The following is a 23,994-nucleotide window of genomic DNA, read 5'->3' as shown; positions in this document are numbered from 1 at the left end:
AGACAGTTCAAATTATTAAAATGAAAACCAGAAGAATTTAATGGGGAAGTAGCACACAAGGGACACAGCAAGAAAATTAGAAGAAAAAGAAGAATGTTCAATAACATCAAGCCAAAGAAGGACACAAATCATCTAGTTAGAACACCGTAAACAAAAGATTTTAATGATGCGCCAGGACAAACATACAGGAAAGTCATTGAATAAGAAGTTTCAAAATGAGATGCCCTAAATAGCCACCCAATCAAGAACAAGGGGCAGATCCAAAGCTCATATATATATATCCGAATAGACTCCTTCCCATTCAGCCGGCCTTCACAGAGCAGAAAGAAAGAGCGTGGACCACCGTGGCTCGTCAGCTGCAGTTTATTCAAACTCCCAGAATAGTGCAGCAGCCATTACGCGTTTCGTCCCTCACAGGGGACTTGATCACATAACGCGCTATCGGCCACGACAGTTGTTTTAAATACTTTTTCGTTTTTTTTGCTTTTCCCCATGTGACTAACAACTTAAAGTGACAGTGCAACTTGAAAAAGATAACAGGTACAATGATAGTTGTCGCTTAATCAGTCAGCATTGATTTCTGCATAAATGCATTTTCGTAAAAACAGCAGATTATATAAATAAATATGTAGATAAATAAATAAATGCAAAAAGAACTATTGATAGACAGAATGCAGAACAATGTCATACATTCACCCCAGTGCAGAGATCTGGGCCTATATCCATCATTTTTTTGTTCACCATGCCATTCCAGTTTGGACCCAGCCATATACAAATCAGTCTTGACCCTGTCCCCAATGGGAACAGTCCAGCCCGAACTGCGAGGCCAGGTCCTCCCTGGACTGGAAACAAACATCCTAGGACCGGTTTCGGGTTTTCACCCCTCTTCAGCCAGGATAGCTTGATTCCAGTGGCATGGAGAGCACGGGACTCACGTCTGAGCACACCCGTCCCACTCGGGGTGACAAATGCAAAAAGAACTATTGATGGACAGAATGCAGAACAATGTCATACATTCACCCCAGTACAGAGATCTGGGCCTATAGCCATCATTTTTTTGCTCACCATGCCATTCCAGTTTGGACCAGTCATATACAAATCAGTCTTGACCCTGTCCCCAATGGGAACAGTTCAGCCCGAACTGCGAGGCCAGGTCCTCCCTGGACTGGAAACAAACATCCTAGGACCGGTTTCGGGGTTTCACCCCTCTTCAGCCAGGATAGCTTGATTCCAGTGGCAGTTCGGGCTGGACTGTTCCCATGAGGCACAGGGTCAGACTGATTTGCATATGGCCATGTCTGAACTGGGGTGGCAGAGTGGGCTAAAGAACGGTGATGGATCAAACCCAGATCTGTTGACTGGGTGTGAGTGTTTGATTGGTTCTGATGCTCCGTCCATCACCACCCCCTTTTGTACCGCTTTGTTCGCCATAAGTTGGCAGGGTATGCTCAGACGTGAGTCCCTTGTTCACTTTGCCACTGGATTCAAGCAAGCCTGGCTGAAGACGGCTGAAATGCCAGAAACCGGTCCTAGGAAGCTTGTTTACGGTCCAGGGAAGGCATGGCTTGGCAGTTCGGGCTGGACTGTTCCCATGAGGCACAGGGTCAGACTGATTTGCATATGGCCATGTCTGAACTGGGGTGGCAGAGTGGGCTAAAGAACGGTGATGGATCAAACCCAGATCTGTTGACTGGGTGTGAGTGTTTGATTGGTTCTGATGCTCCGTCCATCACCACCCCCTTTTGTACCGATAAATAAATAAATACATAAATATAAATATATAAAAAGAGTATACATAGAATATATGAAAAACATTAAATATATAAATATACACATTAATATATCCGCTGTATTACAAATAAATTTAATCTTTGTATGTATGTATATATATATATATATATATATATATATATATATATATATATATATATATATATCTTTTTTTCTATATTACATTAAAGACAATACGTCTTCGAAGGACAGACATCTAAAATTGCCTGTAGGAAGGACCTAAAATGTACAAATGCCCGAAGCAGACTCAAGTCTCCTTGGGAAAATGAGTCCAGTTTAGGTATGTTACCAACAACATGACTGGTAATATCTTTGTACTGACATCAGGGCACAGAATATGTCATCTCAATAGGGACAGAAACAGGTGCAGCTACGACAGCTGTCTTTCCAGGGAAAGCCGCGACGAGTCATCTAGCGTGGTTCTGACCTTCCAACGCCCATGAAATTGATAGCCACCTCAAGGAGTGTCCTAGAAGTAGCAGCCGCAGGAAAGGACAATGCGGTCTGCAGTTTTGGCAGGTGACGTGGCACCATCATAAATGCATGCTTTATGGTGTGAAAAGGACTGTTTATACAGCAAGCAATTTGGAACCTATAACAACAATCTGGCCCAATCGCCTCACACATTTTTTTATTAGCAAACTTTGTGACGTTTTCTTCTAAATTCAACAAGCTTTGAAAAAATTGCAAGGTCTCACATAGATTTCTTTCTACAAAAAGATAGAAAAGTTATTTTTACTAAGAATGCATTTGCGGAATATTCTTCTACAAGCAAAGTGTTGCATGCTTTATAAAACTTCGCAAAGTGGAATGCTTTATAAAAACTTTGCAAAGCCCACGGAGAAGAAATTTCAAAATGTTCATGTTGCCCATCCCTATCAGTAACTAGCCTAAATCAGTGAACAAATACAAACTCATACTGAGTATCCTAAAGGCCACCACCCACAACACGTTTTCTTCCCACACTTGACCATAGGTTCTCACTGCTCCAGAAATCTCTTAAAAAGTGAGTGGTGGCCATCACACTCTCATTATGGAAACTCATACTTCCATAGTAGCTAATCAGACCCAAAAAAAATCCATGCCGGCTGGTTGCTTTCGGCTGCTCTAATTGGGAAACAACCATTACAACGCAGGCATTACAATGCAATGCCTTTACAACGCAGCCAATACAACGCAAGTTGCATTACAACGCATGCTATTACAACGCATGCCATTACAACGCTGATCAGCACTTTCCCTGAGGTAAGCACCTGGTGGTGTTAGAATAGTAAATTAAGTTGTAATGGTGAATGTGTTGTAGTGGCTTGCGTTGTAATAGCATGTGTTGTAATGAAGCATAAGTTGTAAAAGCATGCGTTGTGAAAGTTTGCATTGTAACATCATACATACACTCTAAGTCAACCCAAGATAAAAAGAAGGATGTCTCATTTCACCCATGTCCACTCTTCCACATATAGACGGTCTCACTCTGAGCATCCTGACAGCTGCCTGCAGTGTTGATAGGGACAGTGCTTAAACTGTTGATGGTGATGGTAGCTGGAGGACTCCCGCAGTACCATCACCGTTTCCGGGAGTCCCTGTCAGTCAGAAGCATGCTTCAAACATATGGAAAAGGATCTGAAAACACCCATTGGAAAAGGAACTAGCTGTGGATTCAATGTGACGACGCAGGCAAACACAGACATGTATAAAAAGGTTTTCATGCAACAGTGCGTCAAAGAAAGACCTACTGTCTTTGCCAGTGCTTGGCAATGATGGTGGCTGTAGTGTCATGGGATTTTTCCATACATCCCTATTAAAAGACCCTTATAGTGTGCATTTGCACTGCACTAAAATTTACTTTAAATAAAGCTTGTTGAAAAATAACATTAGGGGTTTCTTGTGTGGGCATCCCTGGGGTCAAGGGTACCTGTAACTCATAGGAACCATTAAAAAGTCTGAGAGCCTCAGATAGGTTTGTATGGGCCTAGCACACATTCACTCGAAGTATGTTTGAAAGAGACATATGGGTTATAACCTGTCAATGCCCCCCAGTTGACGCTGGAGTGCTGAGAACAGACCTATGTGTGCCTGGCAAGTGAGATCTAGGGAGTCATGATCATGGAAAACAGGGATAAAATAATGTTAGAGGTGGTGGTAGGGTGATACTGCTGGACATAGTGTTGTTGATGGTGGTATTGGTACAGGTAGTGGTGGTGTTAGTGGTACTGAAGTTGGTGGCATTGACAGGAGTGTCATTGGTATTGTTAATGGTATTGTTGGTGGTAGTACTGATGGTGGTGTTGAAATTGGTGGTAGTCTTGGTGGGGTGGTATTAGGGATAGTGGTATTCATGATGGTAGTGTTGGCGACAATGCAGTTGGTATTGGTGATGGTATTGATGGCAGAATTGGAGGAGGTGGTGTTGGTGGTATTGGTGGTAGCCTTATTGATGGTGGTGTGGTGTTGTATTGGAGGTATAATAAACAAAAAGTAATTAGGAGGCCATGTAAGAATTATGATTGCATTTGAAGCAAACATGTTACGAAATATCTACAGCATTATTAAAAAAAAAAGTCTGCTTCCTCTATACCATCTATGTAATATACACAGACCTAGGCCCCAAATACAAGTGAGACATGAGGAACCCTATGGTGGAGTACATTTGCACCCAATTAAAACTGGACTTCCTGGGTCCCTCAACACCTGGCCCAATTTTACCAGCCAGAAAGTCTAGCAGGTACAATCAAAGGAAGTTCGAGCTACAAGCACGTACAGCCCTTGCCTCATCCCTCCCCACCCAACCCCTGCCTTTGGCAGCACAGAACAATCCATTTGGCCAGCAGAAGCGTCCCCTGATCCCTTACATCCTTTCTTTCCCACCCGGGCTCCCACACTCCCATTTAGAACCTGCTCAAAGAAGGTGGTAGATAGGAATGCTAATCCTTTAGGAATTTGGGAATTCTGTGCAGAATTACACCTGGAAAATGGCACTGCTTGGTTCTTCCTCATTCCATGTGGATTAACTAGTAACAGCCAGATTTAGAAGTGAGGGTAGCGGCTTGAAACTTTATTTCCGTTCACAGGGTATCCTCAAACATAAGTCATTTCCAAATCAATATCCCAAAACATGTTAAAAAAACATTTCATATGTACTTCTTTGAACATACAACATTTGTTAGTGATGTCTTTCAGATGGCACACTTTATCATCTCGAGACTGTTATATGCCAGATGAGAGTCTGAGAATCAATACAGCTTCTGGACTAGATATCACCTTAACTGACAAATACTGATCCAAGTCTCAAGGGGAGATTTGTTAGTTATGAGGGAAATGGTAAGAGTAATTGTCTTGGGCCCTGGTTTTGGTACTTGTAGGCAGTACTTAACTTGTACATGGTGGTTGCTGGTGGAGGGCATTAGCACTCATTTTTGAGAGTTGGGTGTCATTTTTCATAAGTAGGCTTTGAACCAGCGTGAGAGAGAGAATGGTAGAAAAGAGAGAAAGAAGGAGGACGGCAAAGACAGGAAAACAGTGATAAAGGGAGAACTAATAAATGGAAAAAAGTTGCAAGAGTTATGTAAAGAGACAAGAAGTGCAGGGTGGTGTAAGAAAAAGTGTGAGATGGATTGAAGACTAGGCAGCCTTGATATTCGACAACAGAGACATTCGGCAGCATCCGTGGTGGGCTCTTAAGAAAAACTTTGAGTTCCGGCATTTATTTTTCCTCAAAGTAAGTTCTGGCTTTCCCTGAAGGTTGTGTGCTTTGCCCTCAAAGTTGTGTGCAAAAAGATCCACAGTTTTGAGACTTGTAGTGATTATACTTTCTCACAGATGATACAGCCTTCTTCGTTCTTTTCTCGAATAAATATTTTTCTAGTTACAGTTAGTGTCTGCACAGGAAGAATGGTTATACAGCACAGACGTTGCACTACCTCAGAAGAACATCAAGCCCACACCGGGATGCATTCAAGGCTCACCTTGGTGTATTGGTTGTTGTCTAAGCTCCAGATGTAGGGGCAGGGACCCATGCAGACGTTGGCATAGTAACCTTTAGGTTCATGGATCCATTTCCAACCCAGGTCCTTGCGGAAGTTGATGTACAGACGACGCACACAGCAGTTTTTCTCCTCTGATCTAGAAATGAAGTGGAGATGGGAAATCATTTATTGTGTCATCATCGGAGACTAAGCTTTACTTGCTAAAAAAATATATATAATGCTTTTATACTTTGAGTACTTTCTGTAACAGGTTTGTTTCAAGTGCCTCTTTAAATCCCCATTCGCTAGAATGATTTTATGTCTGACTTGACAGTGCGGCTGTCTGCTAGACTTACTATTTCTAATTCTATAAAATATACATAGAGTTGGCTTTGGTTATACCCAGATGAGAACACCCTCTCACTTCTTTCAGTTGGCTATTTAGTGTGTCATTCTGCCTTCCATAATGTGCTTCCACTGGCATGCAAGAGGGACTATTTTTAGGGGGAACAGACGTCCCGGATTTCCCCGGACCGTTCCGGCTTTCAGGGGACTGTCCTTGTGTCCCGATGCTTTTGCTAATTTTAAATACTTGTTCCGGATTTTTGGACAAAGGTCAGGTCATCCTGTAAAACAGAATTGAAAGGTATGCTCCCCTTTCACAGATGCCTCTGAAGTCTGATATAATAAATTATTTGACCAGTTTCTGCCAAGCAGCACTGGAGGAGGATGCTGTCTGCTCCCAGCAGACAGGCAGAGTGGGAAGGAGTGGGCAAGGGGCACAGGGTGAAGATCATACCATCGCTAAACGTAGCCGTGCCAATCTGTGTGTATATTTAAATATGCACACATTTACAAGATTTATAAGCCTACAAGATTTATAAGCCTACCATATCTCTATATGTATATGAGTGCCACCCACCCCTAATATATTTATGGAGATAATATATATCGCCATAACGCGGAGTGGCCAAAACTCTGCCAACTCCGCCGGCAAGCGGAATTTATCGTCCACCCCTGAAATATATATATATATATACATGCACACACATTTGCAAGGCTATCCAAAAAAGGGACAGGCCAGATTTTGAAATATGACTAAAAGCTTTAATCCTACTTTTATGTCTGACCTGTTCCGGGTTTTGCTTCACAAAATCTGGCCACCCTAACGATTCTACGTCTGAAAAGTACACTCAATCCTCACTTTGTCACATTCAATTCTTTATTTCCTAAATGCAAGATATCCTTTTTTACTACTTTTTCAAGCACTGGCGAAACCAACTAGAAGGCTTTAATTTGATAAACAGCATTTTGCATGCTACTCATGTAAACATCATTTGTGAATGCCTATGTTTACATGTCTTCACACATTAAAAAACAGCCCTCTTGGTTTTTATAATGCTTGTTTCTCTATGAAATGATAAAGTGTTACCAAGTCATTAAGTGCCTCTGTTTGCAGCTTATTCTTTTGGTGCAAAAGAATGGAACCCCTGTAGAAAGGAACACACATTAATTATAGTTTATCCTTCAAAAATACTGCTATGACCTGTGGCAATAAATACCCTTGTGTGTGGGCATCTATAACCCTCATGTATATTCATCATAGCGAGGGAAAACCCTGACAGAACCAGACAAACACTATCTTTGCGAGGACGCGGTGTAAGGTCAAGTCAATGACCCGTAGCCCTGTTTAAAATAAAAAATCCCAGCTTCAATTTTACATGGTGATTATTACAGGGAATCATATGCACCTGTCATATGAAAAAAAAGGAAAAAGCAAGAAGAGGCGGTGTACGAGTTACAAGTTGAGCAGAACAGAACTAAAAAAAAAGAGTAAAAAAAGGTGCAACACAAATGGAAAAGAGAAGAAAGAAACTGATAGGGGGGGCATGAAGGGGACAGAACTGCATTGGGGAGGGGACGACATATGGACCTAGTGGGGCAGAGAAACAAAAAAATCTAGGACGAGAGCATAAAATACAAAACTAATTGAAAAATGAAGAAAGTAATATAAAGAAACAAAAGACAAGGAAAAAGAACGAGTGGATAGCAAAGTTGAGCCAAAGATGAATAAAAGTAGCAAACTATTCAAACTTCAGGGAAAACAGAAAAGAGGTAGAGAAGAGGTTTTGAAAAGGTGTGCTGCAGCAGGTACAAGGTTGGTGCAGGAACTTACGTAGCGCAGAATTCAACATCCAGGGCCCGCTTGCGCCGGGAGCTTTGTAGATGGTCCGCTCGCTCAGCCGGCGTGGACATGATCAGCAGGTAGGGTGAGTTCTGGGACTTCTTGCTGATGGATTGCATGTCGCCCCTTTTGATCTCGAATCCTAGAAGACCAAGTACAGCACATTAGTATGGGCAGTTCCATCATAGAAACTCTGTGCTCTACAGTTTGCCAAGCTCAGAGCTTTACTATAGGGGTACAGCACTCAGATATGCCAAACCCAGAGTATGTACTTTGGGAGTTTGGAAACAGTGGTCCGAATTTGCTATGGCTTTGCGTCGGCACAAAGTTGCTCAAAGCCATGCTAGGGTACTTTTTTATCCAGAACTAAAGGCGTTTATGCTAGAAAAATGTATTTTTCTCAGCACAATACCACTTTTACCCTGATTTGCACAATGGGACTTACTGAGGCATTACTAGGGCAAATCAGCGCAAACACCAGCAGGTTTTTTGACACAAAGCCCCATGTATTAAGATAGCCAGACTATGGTGTCTTAGTTACTATGGTCCCCGTACCTAGTAGACCATATGCCAACAGTTCAAGAGTGATATGAGAAGTGGGTAGGGGTGGGCGGAATTTGCAAAATTCACTTTCGCAAATTATCGCGAAAATGTAAAAAATCTCCGCAAACACGCGGAAATATCGCGAAGATGCAGAGGTTTTTTTCCCGCCCGTTCACGGTATTTTCTGCGTGGTCGCAGGTCGCCAACTTACCCATGCGGTTGCTCGCGGGTGCGGCCATCTTGTTTTCACTTGTCTCGCGGTGCATGATCGTGAGAAGAAAGACGTGATCGCGCGACGACTGACGTTACTGCAGGCGCGAACTGTCGCGAGACAGCGCAAATGGCTACCAACAATCCAACATCTCGTGGAGAACGCGACCGGATCAGGAAAATTTGTCGGCGAACGTGGGGATTCAGGTAAGGCGATCGCGCGCACGCGAGAATGTATTATTTTACAGCGCGAGCAAGCAAAAAATTTCCGGTAAAATGCAGATTGCGGAAATTTTGACATTTTCGCGCTCTCCGCGGAATGCAAAAATGTCAAATTATCGCAATTTCCGTGAGCGGAACGGATTTTTAACCCAGGCCTAGAAGTGGTAGCGAGGGGTGGCAGTTGGAAGGAGGACTGGAGGTGAGAGAATGCTGCCTCAGTTGCTTCAAATAAAGATATTACTACCTGCCTTATACTGGTGTCTGGCATCTCCACCATTGGCGATGACTGGGAGCCTGATGTGTACTTCTGACACCTTGTCCTTATGACCTGCTGGTGGGAAAAGCAAGATACAGGTGCGACCTCAGCTGACGCTGATCTGGATCTTAAGGGTTCATCTGCAGTGGATATTGGGAGTGCGGTGAACACCACTGGATGGGACGAGATTGCACATTTTTGCTTAAAGATGGCTTATAGACAGCGCAAAGCAGTGAAGTGCGCGAGCTCTGAAGTGCCTAGCTTGCGCCTGACAGGGGTTGCAGTGGAACGTGCTGGTTTAAAGCTCCGATGTCACTAAGCAGAATACAGCAGAGACGTCAGCTACCAGGAGCTAACAGATACACGTTAGACACACACTTATGTTCGTGGCTGCCATCTTGGATGTTCGTGAAGCTGGTTGAGGCAGTCCCTGTTCAGTCTCTTAAGGCACAGGGAGGGAAAAAACTGTTAGTAAGCATGGCAGTGCTCATCTTCAGTGATTTGCACACTTTACCTCACTCCAAAGTATTATACAGTAAAGGGGATGTGTGCAGCATCAGTGATTCGCAAACCCCGTAACTAGCAAGCCCTGTACTTGTAGTGTGTGTCAGCCCTCGGTGATTTACACACAGATGTGGCAACAAGGGCCATATGGCCAGGGATACAAAATTGCCCAGCAGCGAAATCCAAATGCGCATACTGTGGGATTATGGGACACTTTTCCAAGGTGTGCAGGAAAAAGAGACAAGAACGTGAATAGATGTGTGATGGATAATGATGATGATGTAGAGGTAGAGATTGAATCTTCGAGGGAGGAAGGAGTCCTCAGTATAGAGGATAATGTATGGGAGGTGAATCTGGACACCAGGAATAAACCTGTATCCAATATGGTTATTTGGGAAGTACACATACAGATTCTGGCAGACTCAGGGTCCCTATACACCACTGTGCAAAAGTCTGTGTGGGACGACAAATTTGCAAAGGTTCTGGGGGATTAATTGAATCCCACTGATATTCATCCAGCCACCTTTACGGGTGAGGACATTTCTATGGTGCACTTTAGAGAGCTTAAATTTGAATTCAAAGGTAGAACAGGTCTAGGAAAATTGTAAGTACAGAAAAAGGACCATCTGTACTTGGGTGGCTTGACTAGGTGAAATTAGGTATTACTCTGGACCCCAATAGTTGAGAACAAGTTATGCTACAAAATTAACCAATAGTGGAAGAAGTTAAGGAACACTTTCCAGGTGTACTTTCGGGGACAGTAGGGAAGCTAAGTGGTTTTGTTCATAAAATTGTTTTGAAGGAAAGTGCTGCACCTGTATGTCACAAAGTCAGGAATATACCTATAGGTGTGAGGGATTGCGTAATGAAGGAATTGGATATTCTGGAGAGTAAGAGAATAACAGAGCCTGTAGAAAGCACCGAATGGTTGTCACCCTTAGTTGTAGCTCGGAAACTCAATAGCCGGTTATGCCTATGCATTGACCTCAGGGACTTGAACAAAAATATAGTGATAGATAAGTTTTCCTTACCCCGAATTGATTAACTCCTCTCTAAATCCAAGGATATTACAATAGACTGTACTTCGGCTAATCACCAGGTTCAACTGCATCCTTCTAGCAGGAATTTAACTGTGTTTGTTACTCCTTTCAGGTGTTATAGATTTGTACGCATGCCATTTAGCCTTGCATCAGCGGCTGAGGTGTTTCAGCGTCTCATGCCCAAGGTGTTCCAAAACATCGACGGAGTGATATACTTCCAGGATGATAACTGGTGATGGGCCAAGATAGAAGTGAACATGACATCAGGTTAAAGACGGTGTTAGGGAAGTTGGCAGACAAGGTTCTCACAGCGGAGTTAGAAAAATGCAGGTTTGCATTGAGATCAGTGACTTACCTGGGGCATGAAGTGGGCAGAGATGGAACAGCCCCAAAGAAGGATGTTATAGAGGCAGTTAGGAATGGTCCTGCCAATACATCTAAGGAAGAAGTCAGGTCGTTCCTTGGTCTGGCAGAATTTTATTCAAGGGTTGAACAACATTTTGCCATGAAGACTCATGGATTGAGACAACTGTTAAAGGTGAGGATGCAATTCGGATAGAGTGAGGAATTACAAGCAGATTTTGAGAGGATTAAGCAAAACATTGAGACGGCAGTCCCTTTGCAAGGATTTGAGGTGGGAACAGACAGCATTGTCACCACAGACACTAGTGGAAATGGACTAGGAGCAGTATTAACTCAGGTATTTAGTATGGGAGAAGAATGCACTGTAGCATATGTTTCCTGGTCATTGTCCCCAGCAAAAGAAAAATTCTTGGTCATTGAAAAGGAAATGTTGGCTGCAGTTTGGGCCATGGAGAATTACAGGAAGTATTTGTGGGGATCCCGGTTTGTGTTCCCCCACAGACCACAAACCCCTGGTGAAGGTCCTCACCTCCAAGGGCATTTTCAGAGCTAAAGCTTGCATTGCTAGCATGACTTATAGGGTACTAGATTATGTGTATGCTGTGGAATATCTACTAGCCAACATGAACAAAGTGGCACATTATTTGAGCTGCTCTCCTTAATCCAGGAAGAAACAAATGGGGGAGAGTGGGAAGACTACAGTGTAGCTATGATTGGCGAGGGTAATGTAGCTATTTTGGACGAGGAATGGAAAACTAGGTATGAGGAAGATGAAACATTGTTGAGGGTCAAACAATTCATTATAAATGGTTGGGCTAACAAGAGCGCCTTGAGCAGTGACTGCAAAAAATTGTGGAAGATTAAAGATGAATTGGCCCTTAGTGATACTGGATATGTCCTAAGGGGGAATAGATTGGTACCTCCAGTGGGCCTAAGATTGAGAATTCTGGAAATAAATCATGAGGGACACCTTGGCATAGTCAAATTGAAAAGGAGGGTGAAATCATCTTATTGTTGGCCAGGCATGGATGTTGACACTGAAAGGTTTGTGAGGAGATTATACTGGTGTCTGGCATCTCCACACCACCTCCCTGAAGCAGGCGTTAACAAGGAGAAAAGTGTTTATTTTCCAAAAAAACACTCATTGCATGCATGCTTCAGTGCTCAGTAGCACACATCCACATCTTCCGAGTTGGCCTAGGATAGGAATTTGTGCTGGAAGGGCATGCTTCAAGTACAAATCCTATGCCAGACAGACCACACTCACCAGTGAACCATAGTGCGAGGATCCATATCACACAAGCCACCCTGTTTGTGCAGTGTGAACACTGCACCACAGTTTAGCAAATACACAGCTTTGTCATGTGAAAAGTTCCAGATCAGAATATTTATCACATTTACACACACACACACACACACATAACAGCATCATTTTCCAAAAAGAGTATTAACATTTGAATACTGGGCTACAATGTGTCAAATTCATAGTATTAACGTATTATTACTACACTCTAGTACGCCACAGACAGCTTTACCATATGAATATTATGATGTAGCAACTACATAACGCTATCATAGAGGGAAATGCCATATCACACTGCACTAGATCGACAGCATTAACGCAGGAACACCTTGGAATTGTAGGGTGGGCGTTTCAGCTCCATGCTGTGGCAAAGTGCAGAGATGCTTCTGCGTCAGTGCGCTATCAGCTGCCCTCATCGGAACAGACGCAGCGCAAACTGGCGCACTTTAAAAACGTCCCGCAGCCATCCAGCCCGCGACATCATGCTAACTTGAAACCTGTCAGGCTGAAGGCCAAGCGCGACTGACGAGAGGCACCAGATGAGGCGAAATGTTAAAAAGAAAGGTTGCCCGGAACGTCTTCCCTTCACTGGCTCTATGTGCGGAATTCATTTTCAGGCCTCACAGGGCACCGCGTCTCGTAAAATGTCTCTCCAGTTCCGAGGCCTCCGGCTGCCAGCAATGTGTAGTCTCATGCCAGATAGAGAGAGGAAAAACTTAAAAGGGAAAACTGCCAACGCCTCATTTGGGCTGTTAGTAAATCCGGGGAGTTGGCATAGCACCATCTGAAGGACGGCAACGGGTCGGTCCATTTATAGTCGAGAAAGTGCCGATAAATATTGTGTATATCTGCTCATGATGAGTAAGCGGAGTGTTTGCAAATGTCAGTGCACGTGTTTCTAGGATAGGCATCTTTTCTAGCCATCGGTGAATATTCTTCTATCATTCACAAAAGCCGGCGCTCTTGCTGGCAGTTCTTAAGTTTCTATGGTCAATGACAGGCACCTTTCTTGCTGTCAGTGTGCACATATCTATGATCAATGCTAGGCACCATTTAATGACCTAAGGTCCTGATTTAGAGTTTGGCGGATGCATGCATACATGCCAACATTTTACAAGTGGAAAGTGGGAGAATTTGTAAAATGTTATATAAGGGGAAGGTGTTTTACCCATTGACATACATTGAATCAGAGGCAATTTCAGGCAGGAACAGGGCAAGATAAAGCCATTTTTTGGCTTCAAACATCGGGAGTGCCACTTCTGAATCAGGTCTGCTGGCATGTATGCAGAGGGGATACTCTCTCACAAATGTGACGGATATCCCGTTGCGGTATTACAAGTGCTCTAGGATGTAATGTACTTGTAATACAGGCAGCGGAGGCCGGCACAGGTAAACGCGGTGGGGCGAGGCGGTGATGGGAGGGGGGCACTCGACAGACGATGGAATAGGTATAATTGAATAAATAAATAATACCTATTCCGTCGTCTGTCAGCTTCTCCCCCTGTCGCACCCAGCCCCGCCTTACCGCGCTTACCTGTGCCGGCCGCCGCTGAATACAGAGGACAGGATATCCGCTGTGTTTGTGATGGAGTATCCCATGGCAAAATTCTAAATCAGGCCCCCAGTTTCCCAGATCAGTGAGTGTCGAGAGCCAATTCGGCTTGCCCTGTGTACTGTTTCATTATCCACTCTTAATATAGGAACTGTCAAAACTATTTAGGGGGAACTTCCTCGTTTACCTGCAATACTTAATTTGAAGTTCTCCGTTGCGTTGCAGGAGCAGGCTTGGCTAAGCTTGAAGGTCTCGAATTCCTCTGAAACAAAAGGCGACAGAGAGGTGAGTGCAAAGGTGTAATACTTCCATAGACAGTAGAATATACACTTGAATTGTTAAAGCTCTGGACATCAAGGATGAAGCTGCTGATTTTATAACAAGAAATATTTGCATCCGATATCCTGTAATGGCTTCCCTTTCTGCCCACTCTTAGATCACAGCACCCTGAAGATACTTAAGGGCTCTTTAAGCACCATACAAGTAATCAGCCCAATGTAAACAGCATCCTCCTCAGTGTCCCCTCCTTTCATTACCAGAACCGGCTTTAAGGCAGTGCAACTGGTGCGGCCCCACTGGCCGCTGACCTGTGGAGGGGGAGCTGAACTCAAGGGGGAGCGCTAGTAACTTATGATTGGAGATATGAGGGGCAATTTAGCCGGGTAGTAGTGAGAGAATCTAAGAAGGCAGTCATTGGGCGTGGGGTCGCCAAAATTGATTGTCGCACCAGGCGCCACCAGCCCTAAAGCCGGCCCTGTTCATTACCACCGTACGTGCAGCTAACATGACATGGCCAGGGCCGGATTGGCCTTTTATTTCACCAGGCATTTCCCCAGAGGGCTGGAGCCCTTGGAGGCTGGTTTTGAGAGCCCTTGGTAGCTACTTGTGCCCCTGTCACTTTAATCAGCTCCCCGAGGTTAACTGCAGAAGGCATGAGGAGGCTTTGAAAGTGGAAGGGATGGGGTGGGTAGAGAGGAAGTGATCAGAGAAGGAGAAGAGAGAAGAGAAAGAGGTGTTGAGAGAAGACAAAGGGGCCGGAGCGGGTTGGATCTTTTTTGCCAGTGCTGATTTTGGTTCCTCAGTCTGGCCCTGGACACGGCTGTGATACCAGGAAACCAGAGATCTAATCCTTGCGTTAAAAGCATTTCATGAAATTGAGCAATTCTGAGCATATCCCATCATTATCCTGGTTTGCGGCCCTTGGAAACAATGCAGCTTAATGTACACCTCATTCGGAGCGCTACTGATTGGGGTTGGTAACAGGAGTTTCTTGTCCCATTGGAATTACGAGATCTGCACTACCTCCTTGGATCCTGTCATTTCACCTAGACGCATTGGCTGCTGAAGGAAATAAGGACTTTATATATATATATGGTGTAATTCCATATTATATGTTTTTGTATGTACGTACAACACTATGGTGCATTTCAATAACGTTTGTATTTCAGCAAAATAATAGATACATAAGAAAGGTAAATAGATATTTTAGATCATGCACCGGTTGCAGCTAACCATGGTCAGGGTTGGACTGGCCTATAGGGCAATCAGGCAGTGCCCTACTGGCTAGGCTGACAGGTTAGCTTGGGGGCCGGATTTCTGTCTGTTTTTGAGCTTGTTTAATGGTCTGGTAGGCCGGGTTTTGCAATTCGTTTCGCCCAATATTACAACAAACATTGCCTGTAGCATGCACAAATGTATGCAGCCTTCATGCCTTGCAAAACTCCTATATAATTACATTTCAAAACTGCCCTGGTTTGCAGAATACGGGCCACTTTTTTAGCTATCTGATTAGTCAGTGCGGGCCACTTCTATTTTGGTGCCAGGACCTATTTTTGTCTCAGTCCAACCCTGACCATGGTGTGCGTGTGCCCTATCATTGGCATACACAAATCATATAGAAGTATTGCATGCACCATCACAATGGCTTATTTATGGCATTCAGAAATGAGCCCAGGGGTAATTAACTGCACACAGAAACTATGGCATAAATTTGATTTGCAAACATCCTTTTCATTTCTTCGTATGAACGTATCTTAGTTAATCTTTGATATGCAGACATTCTGCATAATTCATGGTTTACCAACATCCTAGCAAGTTAATGGTATGCACACACTGACCTAAATCATGGAATGAAAAAACACCCAGTTCGTGGTATGCTCAGGTCCATTCTAATTGATTTCATGCATACACTTATGCCAGGTACAAATCCTGAGTGACTCATGGTTTGAAGAAATATTGGGTTATTTTATGGCCTACACAATCCTTTAATCAATATGTTATATATGATCTTGGCTTACTCTGTATATGCACACACTCGACTTAAATCACAGTGCGCAGAAAGGCTGGCTCGTTAGTTGTACACCGGCGATCCTGGAGGCACGTAGGTGTTCAGAATAGAATACCCGGGACGTAACTGGCGCCCCCGCCCCAGCTGATCTTTATCCGGTATAGCCTGGACCCATTTAACATTGGGTTCGTTCTCTGGGACACGAACAAAACGTGTTCCCTCGAATATGGACATATAGGATACACTCTCGCCTATATCTCATTTTTTGTTATTCTTTTACTTCTGGTCCTGACGAAGCGCTACGGATCCGTTAGGGACCGCAGGGAAACGCGAAACATGTTGACCACCCACCTCACGTTCTTACTCTCACTCTAACTTTATCACACACGAGTCGAGAGTAGCAGAACAGTCTACCTTTCCCCTACTTTTTAGAGTGCTACTTAGGCACCACTCCCCGTTAGATTTTAACCAGACCCGCAGGACTCACTAATAAACCGTTTGGGGTACCTACAGGTCTTTTTAGTCTCACCACATCACCCACAATCCCCACACACCCGCACGCACAACTACGGCTACTCCAATAAAAAGATCTCCGACAGAGAGCCCTCCTGAAGGGCCCGTGAGGGACTGCAGCGCCACCCCCACGAGGAGCAATGCCCGATGATGATGCTTTGCACCCGCAAGGGTGTGTGAGGGCACTTGGAAAACCACCCAGGAGTATCTGGCCTACATCTTAGACATCACCACGAACCTTTCCAATCACATTGTTTTTCCCAACCCCTCAGGCAGTATACCTTATTGGGACTGCTCACTATAGGAACTGGTACCGTGTTGTGTGTATCGTTAGTTGTACACACATAATCTAGGTGAATCTGTGCATTACTATTCCATGGCTTAATAATGCTATGAACAATTCTTCACTAATTTTATACAGTTGCGGCTCCTCCGGTTTGGCGGAGGAGCGTCGTCCCACTGCTTTGAAGCAGTGCGAGAAGAGGAAACATAAAATGATAATACATTTTAGTTGTTATCATTTTATGTTTGTGCTGCTTTGCGGGTGGGCGGGGCTGCTCTGCTCTCGGATCAGGGAAGGGGAGGAGTGGTTTGCCTACTTATACGTGCACAATGGCTGTTTGACCAGTCATGCGCACTTTCCCCATTCTCCATGCAGGCTGCATTACAGCCTGCATGAGAACATGCCCAGGCCCCTATTCCCTGATGGAGCGTCGAACCAAGACGCTCAAACCCAATCACAACGTTGCATTGCAGCGTTGTGATTGGCCAGGGCAGCCTGAGTGCCTATCAATCGCAATGCTGCATTGCAGGTCTGTGATTGGTCAGCGGGCCTGGTTTTGCTTCTTGTGCCTCAAGAAGAGCAGGAGCAGATACGCTGGGCCTGGCAGGAAAGTAAGTTAATTTAAAAATAAAAAATACAAAAATAATTATGTGCATCCTTGCGCGACCCCCGCCACCCGCGAGCCATGTCAGCCGCCACTGAATTTATTGTATACAAGAAAGAAATATAAGGGGAACCTCTAACGCATCTGCTGGTCTTTCAGGGTGTGGGTGGCGATAAGTGCAGTTATATCAGGCACCCATCCTGGGTAATTTATAGTACGTTCCTAATCATTAATTCTGGTGTATATTAATAATAAAGGATGACATGTAGGAGGAGGCGCTGCGGACTTGCAGGCTTCATGCCTTACCTTTCCCAGAAAGCCACTGTTTCACTGTTTCTGTCACATCGAAGGAGAGCCACACATTGTCTGAAACGGATGACCTCACAAATTTGTTGCCCAGGTAACGTGGAGATGTTCTGCCATTGCACTGTTAAAGGAAGGAGCCAGGAATGCATTATTAGATTCTAGTAAATTCACTGATAGAAAATAATGGTAAACATTTCTGTCAGGTACCAGGTGACCTGTGACAGTAGGGAGGAACTAGAATGAGTCAATACTCACAAGGGAGTCACAGATATTTTATTCTGACTGTGACACTTCAGAAATAGTTGTAGGACACCACTGAGTCATTTCATAGAGCTGTGTAAAGCATGTGGCCCAACGTCAGGGTGCCTTTGGAAATCATGAACTCACTACGGTTTGAGTTATGACCAGTTCCTCCAATCAAAAAGGCCCTCCTCAAAATCAGAGGCAACAGTCTTGTACAGGTGAAGAAGACATGTGCAACTTTTTCCATTTCCAGGCCTAAAAATTGCGTTCAATACCACAGACTAAAAGAACCTCCATTGTCCAAGGTGACTGAAGCCATATGTGTAGCGAAGAAGGAGTTCACACAACGCGGGGTCAGTTAAGAACCTTTCCGGAACCCACATTCCAATCGCCTGCCACCCACCAACATTCCGTCCAACATGCCGCCCACCAACATTCTGTACAAAGTCGCTAAGAACACTACAATATGCTCCTCCCTTCTCTGATTCGAACCATTTATCCCTTCCTAGGTCAGTGATTTCTATTTGATTCCTTTGTGTTTAACTCCCACCAAGTCTTGTTTCATAATTCACAAGTATCATCTCTACTGCACTGCTCTTCAGCACTTAACAGTGCCACTCCTGAAGATTATAGGTGACCAACGATGACAAGGGTGAAAAAAAAATAAGAAAACCACTTATATTGCTCTCACCGTATCACCGATGCGGCGAGCGCTAGGTAAGTGTTTTTTTTTTTTTAATTGTATTTTCCCTCGTCATCGTCTGTCGACTGCCCCCCAGCCAGCTCTTACCTGCACATGCCGCTCCTGCCTACTTCAGATATCCCAAACATACTTCACGTCAAAAGAATGCCGATAGAACCCACTTTCGAAAGTGCGGGTCCGGCCACTTGTAACAGAATCAATGACTTGTCTCCAGAAAAAAAAAATCTAACCTCACTGCAGTCACTACTTTTATCCAGAAATCGGCCTGTGATTTCAAATACCTTATATCCATATGACATTCTGCACTCTAGTTTTCCAATTTTTGAAGTATGGCCATTAGACAGATGGTCTTATTTGACGACAAAAATGTGAGTTTAGGTCAACCTATTTCTTTGAATAGTGTACCTGTATCGTTCAGGACCACCCCAATCCTTCCTCAGTTTAGGAAAGAGTTGAAGATGAACTTCTTTGAAGAACACTACATAACAATGCATAAACTGTCTACAAACCAGCTACTTCTCCTCTTACTCATTGACTTTATGCTTGTCTTTGTCCCTGTGCAGTGCTGGGTTGCTTTTTTGTCTAGTTTCCCACTACGAAATACCACATACATACAAATATGTGTTGGCTATCTCATAAAAAGCCAGTGTAGCTTTTCTCACATCCAACTCCTGGAATGTGCAGCAGGACCGGCCCATGCAGGTAAGAGCGGTGGGGCGGGGTGGGGAGGGAGTAGACAGACAACGATGAGGGAAAATGAAATTTCAAAAAAAGAAACCACTTACCTTGCGTTTGATGCACTGCCAAGTCAGCGATGCGGCGAGCGCAAGGTAAGTGGCAATGTTGGGAGCACAAGGTAAGTATTTTTCTTTTTTTTAAAGTTCATTTTCCCTTATCGTCGTCTGTCAACTCCCTCCCCTTTGCCCCACCGCTCTTACCTGCACGGGCCGTTCCTGATGTGCAGCAAAAGCACTGGAAGGGGGCTTGTCTGTGTGCCAAAAATTATTTGCATATACACCATCCATCCAGAATATATGTTTGGAAATATAGAATATCAGTGTTTTTGGTCAGGTACCTGATTATTTTAAATGGTATAATGATATCAATAAAAAATTGGGTGGGGTCGGATGCCTTTCTTATGCCTTTTCATTGCCGTTGACAGATTGTGTATTATGTTCCTGGTTTTCTTTATAATTTTTTGTGCCCTGTAAATGGGTTTGAGCTTGAAACCTAGAATCAGCCAGTAATGGTGAATGAGTAGTTATACAGAGGGCCCAGGGGCGTAACACAGGCCCCCGCATCCCCCGCGGTGCGGGGGGCCCCCGAGCTGCCGGGGGGCCCCCTTGGCACAGTTCATATGCCTGAGCGCTCCGGAATAAATCCGGAGCAGGGGCGGTCAGTGTATATTGCAGGGGGGCCCCTTCAACTTTCGTTACGCATCTGAGAGGGCCAAAGGCAGAGTAACACACATATAGGAGCATGATTTGAAACCCACGCACATCTTGCGGCAAGTGAATGTTGTGTTCAGCCGGAATAACTCACAAGCTGTCAATGGGCATGACTTTTGGCCTTCCAGTGATGCTGCACCAGTAATACACTTTCCCAAACACTTAAAGGGACTAGTTATGGCCTCGTGCAGTGATGTCCAGCAGTGGACACCTGTATTGTCAATCACCTGATATAACTCAACCCGCTGCTCAACACTTCTTTCTGCGTTGTTCGAGCTTAGCTGTAGCATTCGAAGCTCCGCGCGGTACAGCAAGGTTTCGCTGGTTACGCTCTCGCGCAGTTTGGACGCATTGAATATGATCACCACATCACCCTCGCGTCGGTCACAGGCTGAAGGGATCGGAGCTCCTGGAAAATAGAAGAGTACAGTTAAGGCCAATGGCAAACACCCACATAAGTAAAGAACAACCTAAGATAAGTTTCCATACAGTACATAACAACGTTATTATCTACAATAAGACTGCCATGTTTCACATCTTGCTTAAGATGGGAATTGTAGCTTAACAAACAACCAGACAACGATGTAGAGTGAGGTAAAAGTGCATCACAGCCCAAGACAATCATTTTAGGAACCAAAAACCTTATCAAGGTCTTGTTATGGCACCACTTTTTACTCAATTGTAACTTAAAATACCTTCCAGACTTTAAGATTAGGAGGTCTGGAAGCATAAATAGGAAAATAAAAATGTATTTTGAGTCAAGGTGGAATAGCGTACATTTTTGTTCTAATCATGAAAAGATTGAGTAGGGCTTGATTTCTCTAATCTATGTTTTTTAAACTCAATGTTCATTTTTTTGTATCGTGCTTCATCCAGGTGCCTTAGTCCAGTTTATGCTAGAGAGGGAATTGAGACTGATGGAGAATTTTGTTTTGCCAAGTATCAACCAATTTGGGCAAAGTCGGAAGTCACAATAGATACAGTTTTCTGGTGCCAGTTCACGGGCTACGACAACCTCTAACCCATATATTCACCCTAGATGTCCCAGTAATGGGGAAATGTATTTTGAGATTTAAAAAAAGTCAGACAATGTTGCTGTTTACCTTGTGCAGGCATTTACTTTCTTATAAAAATGCTGTGGTGGTTTTAAGTAGGCCAGGAATTCTCGATCCGTGCCAAATTTTCAGGGTAGCTATTCACAATGTAAATTAGATTAATTAACATATTCAGAAGATCAGGCATGGATTCGGACAGTAGCAGCTCCTCGAGGGAGTGCTGCGGGGTGGTGGAGTGGGGCGGGGGATGGGCAGGGTGGGGGGTAATAAACTCCGGCATACGGTCTACCGGAATTGAGCAAATAAATAAACAACTAAATAAAATGAATTACATTGCGCGCTGCATCGTGGATTTGGCATATTTATTTACACAACTCCGGTCGGCCGTATGCCGGAGTTTACTACCCCCCACCCTGCCCCTCCTCCCTGCCCCACCCCGCAGCACTCCCTCGAAGAGTCGCTACTGGATTCAGAGCCTCCGGGACTTACGCTGGAGACCCATGAGCTAGGGCCATGCACACTCTGAGCAGATACAGTGGTGGCTGGTGACATTTGAAAATGGTGAGGCGTAAAATTATTGTTGTACTGCGCTATGGCGAGAGAGCGTAGCAAGCAAGCCCGAACACCATATGAAACAAGCATTGGCATAGCCAATAGGTCTCGCCTTTGGGACCTTATAAGTGTTTAGCCATGCAACAGTTGCATAACTAAATACTTATAAGGTCCCAAAAGCGAGACCTATTGGCTATGCCAAGCGGCCTTGCGGCCGCTAAAGTCAAAGTGATCGTGATTGCGATCAACCATCAAAGCGGCCTTGTGGCCGCGAAAGTGAAAGTAATCGAGGTAAAACGCGGCGCGCGCGCCCGCGCACATGCACTGTAGCTCTAGGCTGGTCTGGTAGCACTTTTTGGAGCCCTCACAAAATGTCTCGGCAGACCAGCGCATGCGCTGGGTCAGGCGAGACCTAAAAAGAGTGGACAAATGGTGCATTTTCAAGCAAACTTGAGGAAGAAATTGCCAATTTTTATGAGCTATAGAGGACAATCTGAGCCGCTTAGCCACTTAGCAAGCAATTCTCTGAGTGACACTGTGACACTAACCACACATGGGGCAGTCACTCACAGGCACAATCCACATCAGCATGCGCAAAGTATGTCCTCTATAGCTCATAAAAATTGGCAATTTCTTAAATGAAAAATAATTAAATCTTATTGCTTTATCAACCTTCCTGCTTCCTCAAGTTTTAAGTTTGCTTGAAAATGCACGATTTGTCTACTCTTTTTTCACTCGAGGTAGACAAGCAATGCACTGAGCAGACACTTTGCAGGGAGACTATTACTACGTTTGGAGTGACAGCGGCATGTGCAGCGTAGGAGAAGCGCAGACAATAATAAACGAGAGATGGAATGCCTGGTAAACCTCCACGAAATAACCATTTCTGAGCGTCGCTTCTGTTTTCACTCCAAGCAACAAACCCAAGTATCGGAAGCTGTTGGTGCTGTTCTGAACACCAATGTCTTTATATTTACCCCGAGGCACTCGATGAGGCGAGCCTAAACTGACATCAGTAGACACAGGAGCGCGCCTACCAGTCCCCATGCTCATATAGCTGTAAACAGGACCTGCACCGCTGTAGAGCAGTCTCTTGAGACTTCCAAGAACCCTACATCTCCGGAGTCAGCACCCATGCCGTCGGAGTGGCAAGGCTCCCAAAAGATGCCAAAGGGCTATTTGTAAGAGCAGTAAAATGCTGGCACAGTGAAGAGACAAGCTTTCATCAGAGGGACAAAGGGGCCTGGTGTCACAACCAACAAGCAAGACAAAGGCGGAAGAGACGCCACCTCTTCTCGTGCTAATCCGGTGCTGTGGTTGCGCTCTCACCGCAAATCTAGTGCCACCTTTGTTGGAACAAACCCATCAGCCAAAGAAAAGGGAGCAGTTTATAAGGCAGGACTTGTTATTTACTAGGTGTGAAGAATAACAGGAATAGTACTATACTGATTATAAAATATAATGACGTGATTGGTGCGCAGCTACTAGTCTAAATGATGTCAGGGTCTCCAAGTGCCGATGTCTGAGGACTGAGGCCGGACCACAGGCACTTCTTCCGACCGGGTCCCCTTGTCATTCAGCCCCAGAAGCGACCCAACCCAGTGCCATCCGCCCCGAGGGACGCAACCGCTTACGGCTGGGAGGGGATGCAGTATGGAGAAACGTGTGTGCTTGTCTTGTGGCAGAGGAAAGAAAGCACGGAAAGCGGTTCACGAGTGCAGCCTGCGCACATCCACAATTCAGGTCCTGGTGCCATCCACTCACAGGGGCTTGAGGCACTTCACACCTAGAAACAGGAGGGCAGTTATATAGCGCTACAAGGCCCAGCAACCTTCACAGAACTAGAGGGCAATCATACTTCGCCTCAGGGCCCAGCAAGCTTCTCAGCGTCCTGCAGCACTTTACAGCTAGAAGCTGGAGGGCACTTATACAGCGCTACAGGGCCCAGCAAGCTTCACATGGGCCTGTGGCACTTCACAGCTAAAAGCAGGAGGACAGGTGTATAGCGCTAGAAGGCCCAGCAAGCTTCACTGAGTGGGAGGGCTGTTATACAGCGCTACAAGGCCCAG

General features: G+C 44.7%; 1 protein-coding gene across 1 annotated transcript in view; it reads right to left on the bottom strand.

Moving 5' to 3' along the window:
• The window catches only part of TGFB1 (transforming growth factor beta 1), a 127,693-nt gene that overhangs the window by 30,323 nt on the left and 73,376 nt on the right, over positions 1–23,994 (bottom strand). The window contains exons 2-6 of the mRNA XM_085625280.1: positions 20,546–20,727; positions 17,925–18,045; positions 14,119–14,193; positions 7,930–8,080; positions 5,754–5,910 (exon numbers count right to left, since the gene is read on the bottom strand). Coding sequence (XP_085481406.1) covers positions 5,754–5,910; positions 7,930–8,080; positions 14,119–14,193; positions 17,925–18,045; positions 20,546–20,727 — 686 coding nt within the window. The remainder of the gene's footprint in view (positions 1–5,753; positions 5,911–7,929; positions 8,081–14,118; positions 14,194–17,924; positions 18,046–20,545; positions 20,728–23,994) is intronic.

Source organism: Triturus cristatus, chromosome 9, assembly GCF_964204655.1.
Source record: "Triturus cristatus chromosome 9, aTriCri1.1, whole genome shotgun sequence".
Classification (NCBI taxonomy): Eukaryota; Metazoa; Chordata; class Amphibia; order Caudata; family Salamandridae; genus Triturus; species Triturus cristatus.
The sequence above is the reverse complement of the archived record's forward strand: the minus strand, read 5'-3'. Positions and strand labels throughout refer to the sequence as shown.